The 6,132-nt window shown below is 37.3% G+C and overlaps 1 protein-coding gene across 1 annotated transcript; it reads left to right on the top strand.

Annotated features, from left to right (window-relative positions):
- Window positions 1–918: 918 nt before the first annotated feature.
- Window positions 919–5,976, top strand: LOC121638246 (AP-1 complex subunit sigma-2-like). The gene is made up of 5 exons (XM_041982906.1): window positions 919–1,080; window positions 1,553–1,731; window positions 4,166–4,274; window positions 4,377–4,514; window positions 5,208–5,976. Exons 2-5 carry the CDS (start codon window positions 1,553–1,555, stop codon window positions 5,253–5,255), a joined length of 474 nt encoding a protein of 157 aa, XP_041838840.1. The 5' UTR covers window positions 919–1,080; the 3' UTR covers window positions 5,256–5,976.
- The last annotated feature ends 156 nt before the right edge of the window (window positions 5,977–6,132 follow it).

Below are 6,132 nucleotides of genomic sequence, written 5' to 3'. Positions count from 1 at the left end.
TTCCTGTACATTATAGAAAATAATGGAGGAAGCAGTGAAGCTCCTTTTCTTGACATTAGGAGAATTTGCTAAGCTCTTATCGTAACTGTTCCAAATGCTGTAACTTTTGGACTATTTTACTCAGTTAGGAACTTTCTAATGGAATACTCAAACCCTTTGATAAAAGCTCCTTTTTATAACTAATCATGATATCTGATTGTATATTGTTTACAAACCTTTCTGTGATCAATTGTTTCACTGCCAAATACAAAAATTCAATTAGTGGGGATGTTTGAAATCCTTTGCTGTCCACTTGTTACTTCAAAGAAAGGCTCAAATAATTCAATAAATCACAAATAAAGTTTTCTTTCTTTCTAAAATTATAGACTTAAAAGAGACCACTCGTGGCATAACCCAATCAACATTCTTTTTTAAGCCACTTGCTACCCTACCAATAACATTGTGCAATAATAACTTTTCTTTTTGCTTCTCTTACATTTTTCATGCAGTGTGTAAGAATATTCTGAGATTTCTCATCTTGGATGTTATTAGGTCTCTGTCCAAATAATTTTACATTTTGAAAGTTCAATACCAAATATGAATGTAAACCTGAATGCGACCCTCCATATGCTCGCTGAGTCTGAATGTTAAATTGTGACTGCTTGCTGATATTTGGTTTGCCTTAAAGATTTCTGTTTTTGCTCCCATGTTTCGCCTTGTGTTGCTGTCTTTTGTCACTGAGGCTCTCTTGCAGTGATCTTTCTTTCAAACATTTTCGTTGTTCTTACAAAAAAAGAAAAGTGAAATCGACTAAAACTTTCAGCCATAAGAAAGGCAGCGGTTGTCTGGGAATCACGTCAGAACGTAAAGAATAACGGAATATTAGAGCCAATCAAATTCCACAGCTGTGGCGATATTGTCCAATCACAGTGCAGTTCTTAAACGTGTTGTTTTGCCTCATCCGCTAGTCATTTTAGCATCAAAGGGGATAAGAAGCTAAGCTCCTGATAATCAGAACTGTATTTGGATATGAATATAGCTTAATTTTTTGTTGTTGTTGTTTCAGTCGTTCAAGTGACAAACTCGAAGACCCAACCGAAGGTAAAGCGTTTTGTTTACCATTTCGTTACTGCTGTAGCTGAATAAGCGTCGCAGGAGGGGGCGCAAATTTCACATAACGTGGTGTTAATGTTAAAATGTGGCTATTAAACGACGTTAGCCAGCGTGAGCTGATGAAACTTTATACTATAACTTGCTAGGCGTGCAATTCCCTGGAAAACTATTACGGTCTGATGGCATGGTTGTGTTATCGTCATAAATAGCGTATATATTTTACCCCTACGTTATCTTTCTACTTATTTCATGTACTGATTGCAATAAATCAACTTTCATATTATACTAACGCATTGACCTATACATTAATTTCACGTTTTTGATTTCGTAGCACCAATATCTGCTTTAAAACCTCCGTCGTGTTTCTGTATCATTTCCTCATTTCTAGTTTTTAAACTGTCTTTCAAACATGGCAAGTTTTTGTCAACTATGAATAACTCAGCTGAACTTCCTTCCTTAGATGCAGTTCATGCTGCTGTTCAGCCGGCAGGGAAAGCTGCGATTACAAAAATGGTATGTTCCTCTCTCTGACAAGGAGAGGAAGAAGATTTCCAGAGATCTGGTTCAAACCATCCTGGCTCGGAAGCCTAAGATGTGCAGCTTCTTGGAGTGGAGGGACCTCAAGATTGTCTACAAAAGGTAGGCGGTTAAGAGAAAGTTAAATTCAGTTTTCTTGTACTCCTTATATTGTTTTTCCTCAGACATTTACAGTGTGTCTTGCTTGTGATATGGTGTGAAATGCACACACACACCTATGCCATCCTTTGCCAAATGGATTAACATGCTGCAGAGATGCACCTTGATGAGCAGACGTGGACGGCATTGAACTGGGGGGGGGGCTGATGGTAACAGGGGAAGGACAGGAGCTGCGTGTGGATGAGGGTGCAGGGTGATCTGCATTAACGGGTGGGAGTATGGTGGGCTTTGATAGGCATGTTGCAACCAGGACGGGCAGACATGGAAGGCCGTAAGCTCAGGGCCTCATGAAGGTCTGCATAATAGTGGCAGGTACTCGCTGTCGCCACCCCCTTGGTCAGTACCTGACCCCGTCTGTAGCCTTCTCAGCTCCTGGGAATGATTATGTGAAGTTATGTTAGCTCTCACCCAGCAACAGCATCAATCTCAGGCCACAAAGCGAAAATTTTTATTTATTTATTTTTTTTCTTGATTTTTTCCCAGTTTTTGAAGGCTTGTTTTGGGATTACTCTCTCCACAAGCCCATACCTCTGAGCATAAATGGTGTAAAACATGCCCTTTTTTTAAAAAAAAAATTTTATTTTTTTTGTGAAACAGTCATCATATAAATTGCGGAGCCACACCAGCTGCCTCATTTTTTCCATTGTCGCTAAAACATAAATTCAGCAAGGAATTACTAATTTCATTACAATAGAAGTGAGATTTCAGATTCTGTTATTGGTTTTATTTCCTATGTTTTGTTTTTTTTTTTTTTTTTATTGGTAATTCCAGTGAACAATCATGTTTGATGTGTATGAGTCGATTTTATTGTTTGAAGTTTTGATATTGTGAGGACCTGTCTTATACTAAGTTAGGGGCAATAAAATTATGTACTGTTACAATGATAGAAGCTACAATATACTTCAAATACATTTAATTGATTCCCCAAATCTTTAACACCATTACCATTTGACATTTCCAATCAAACAAACGAATGAATGCTGCTGATTGTGCTTACAGCAAACCATATGTCAGCATAGAGTAAGATTTGTTAGTTTCGTTTTTATCGTCCTAAACCTTTTGTGATTTTCTGTCAGTGTGACAAACTCACAGGACACATGCAGAAATGACATTTGAAGGATGTTTCCTCCAGTTTGCTGTCGCACCAGCTGCAAAATGCATTACAAGTGTGCAGGGTTGTAGACTCGCTATTTGAGGGCTAAACGGTCTACTCGCCCTCCACAAGACTTGGTTTGTGACAGTCCTTAATATGGTGAAGCCAACTTTAGGGTGAAGGGGCGGTTTGGCATTGAGCCTTTGTTGCCTGTCTGTTCTCTTTTTCTATGTGACCTGAACTTAGTAACTTACTTCTCTGCAGTAGCAGACTTTATAGTTTATATAATTATTACATAATTACCTGTAAATTTGACAGTTGCATATCTTTATTTTTATTTATTTTGAGCATTTAACTAATGAGTTTGAGTTCTAACTATAGCAAAAATAGTTCTAACTTATCCACCAGTGCACTTATTGCCTAACAGAGCTTACATCTGCATCTTATCAGAAGATGGCACAGTTGTCATGGAATAGCTTTAGATTTGGTAACATGACTAGAGTATGAAACATTTGTCACATGATAACCGAAAGTTGTAGCAAGTTGTAGACTGAAACTTTTGAAATGACAAGACTGACATGTGGTTGAAAGCCCTAAAGGCAAGAAGAATTTAGACAACTGTTTAATTTGTGAAAGTAGTAGCAGTAAGCTGCCCTGAGATTGTTCTAAATAGTTTGTCAGTGCTTAATTCAGTAATAGGATGTATAAATGTTTGGTTTCCTGGATCAAAACCATTGTAGATTTATTTTTTCCCAGAACTAAAATTTCTGGTATTCAGAATTTTGTAACTTACAGTTGCATTGTTAGAGGACAAATTATGTATGCATTCAAGAGTGAAAACAGTAGGTGCTGCAACAGGTTGAAGGAAAGTTTTAACTTTTTTTTTTTTTTTACCCTCTAGATCTTAACATTTTTCCATGTTTTTTTGTTTTTTTTTAAATAAATTATTCATTTAGCAATAGGCACGAAAACATGGCTGCAAAAGTGAAGTTGGTTAACTTGCCTTTTTCAAAGGTACATTTCTGTTTAAATGGTGCACATCTTTTTCCTGACCAATAAAATGAATAACATTTTTATTTTTTACACATCATAAAGTTGGGTGGCGCTTTACAGCAGTTCCTTTTAAGAAAAAAACAAACCAAGAGACAAGAACTTACTGATGCAGTACTGAAGTGCTGTGTGATTGTTTTACAAAAAGAATGAATCTTTTACTACCATTTTCAAGCTTGCAATGTAAAGGATAAAAATAAACATCTTTGCCTTTCTACTCTTGTTGTGTATCAGATATGCCAGCCTCTACTTCTGCTGCGCAGTAGAGGATCAAGATAATGAGCTGATCACTCTGGAGATTATCCATCGATATGTGGAGCTGCTGGACAAATATTTTGGCAGCGTGAGTCTCAAACGCCACACATGTAAAATGCAGAAATTCTGTTCAAAAGTTACAATAGGAAATTGTTTTCAAGCAGAACAACATGTCCCCTCTGTTATACAGGTCTGTGAGCTGGATATTATCTTCAACTTTGAGAAGGCCTACTTTATCCTGGATGAGTTCTTGCTGGGTGGAGAAGCCCAAGAAACGTCCAAGAAAAATGTCCTGAAGGCCATTGAGCAGGCTGACCTGCTGCAGGAGGTAAGATCAAGTTTTCAACAGCACACAGATGAACCCATTTGACAAACTAACCAGCATCATGTGCACATGGCAAGGATGAGGCCTAATTTCAGTGACCTATGATTCAAATCTTTGTGTTGAGTAGTGGTTTTAATCATTTGATTTATTCTAAATGTGGCTGTTTCAAAATGACAGGGATTTGCAATTCCCACATCTAAAAGTGATGTCGCATCTTATTTTGATCAAATATGTTAATGTCTTAAGTTTCAAAATACTAAAAGCAGTTACTAGTACATGCCTTATTGTCATAGTTTTAACTTTTGAACCTGTCGGTTTCCCTCAGCGTTGCATCAGGCAAGAGGATAGATGTCATATGTTGACACATTACTTTTTCCACCTTGGACCTATCTGCACCTGTTATCGCCTGTTTATTCTAAGCCTGCAGCACTCGATCAAAATCTCTCCTCTGTATGCGAGTGTGCTGACCTCCATGTTTACATTGCTATGCATGGTCACAGATGGATTCTTTGTTTATTTTTAGCACAGCATGTAGTACTATTGTTGTAAAGGCATGGCTGAATAGGTGTAGCATGACTCTGACTCGTATAGTCTAATAGTAATATATGTTGAACTTTTCTATGTAAAATTAGTTACAGGTGAACAAGCAGGTGCAATACAACTGCAAAGGACATTTCTCTTTTCTCTTTTTTGCAGGAGGCTGAGGCACCACGGAGCGTCTTAGAGGAAATTGGTCTGACATAGATCCTGCTGCCTCTTCTTTCTCACAGATGCAGATCTGGCCAACTTTTTGTCTCTATTGTCTCTTTTCCTGTTCGTGTCAGTGTTACGTGTATTTAATCACCATAAAAGTACTGTATTATTATTATTATGTACTTTGCTATCCTGTAATGTCTTTTCAGTGTGGTGCCAGCTGTGGCTTTAATGTGTCTTCTGTGTACAAAATCCCTCACTGTATTCAGCAGTATTTTGTGTGCATCACTCCCACAACTTTCTGCACTCTGCAGAGAACAATGTAGCACCAACATGACCACTCTAATATTTTATTCAGAATCGTCAGAAGTTGTAGAGTTGGACGTAGTATTTTGCTCAAAGTGCTGTCAGTGCCTCTCGTGTGTTACCATTACCTCTAAAGTTATTGCAACTTTTAGCTGTTCTCGAGGGATCCTCACATTGGTGCATACTTACTTGTAGCTCTTTTTGCTACAACAAAAACATGTAATTTATTTAGTTTTTAAATTTAAAACAAAATTAGATATAGCACTGGCATTAAAATTTGACTGATTTATATAAAAAGCAAAAACAGGCATCTTTGATTGGAGAAAATACCAACGACACAAAACTGGATTCACCAGCTTCGGCTAATGCTGTTGAGAGAATTGCTGACACTGTTACAATCATCTTCATACATGGGTAGACATAACCCAAAGATGAAGTGATATTAATAAACCCATACCCATCTTCAGTGTTATTGTTAAATAGTTTCTTTTTGTGTGTGTTTGGTGATTACTTTCCAAAAATGAATACATTAAAACTTCTTACATACGTATATGTAGGTGTGATGGGGCATCTCCCTATAAATTGTGTTGTTCACTAAACTATATTTTCCTTTTGCTTTGAA

This window comes from Melanotaenia boesemani, chromosome 1 (genome assembly GCF_017639745.1).
Source record: "Melanotaenia boesemani isolate fMelBoe1 chromosome 1, fMelBoe1.pri, whole genome shotgun sequence".
In the NCBI taxonomy this organism is placed as follows: Eukaryota; Metazoa; Chordata; class Actinopteri; order Atheriniformes; family Melanotaeniidae; genus Melanotaenia; species Melanotaenia boesemani.
This window is presented reverse-complemented; position numbering and strand designations above follow the sequence as displayed.

Coding starts and splice junctions, on each gene's coding strand:
- LOC121638246 (XM_041982906.1), top strand. CDS start 1,553: ATGCAGTTCATGCTGCTGTTCAGCCGGCAGGGAAAGCTGCGATTACAA. Junction 1,732..4,165: donor CTCAAGATTGTCTACAAAAG/GTAGGCGGTTAA, acceptor GTTGTGTATCAG/ATATGCCAGCCTCTACTTCT. Junction 4,515..5,207: donor AGGCTGACCTGCTGCAGGAG/GTAAGATCAAGT, acceptor TCTTTTTTGCAG/GAGGCTGAGGCACCACGGAG.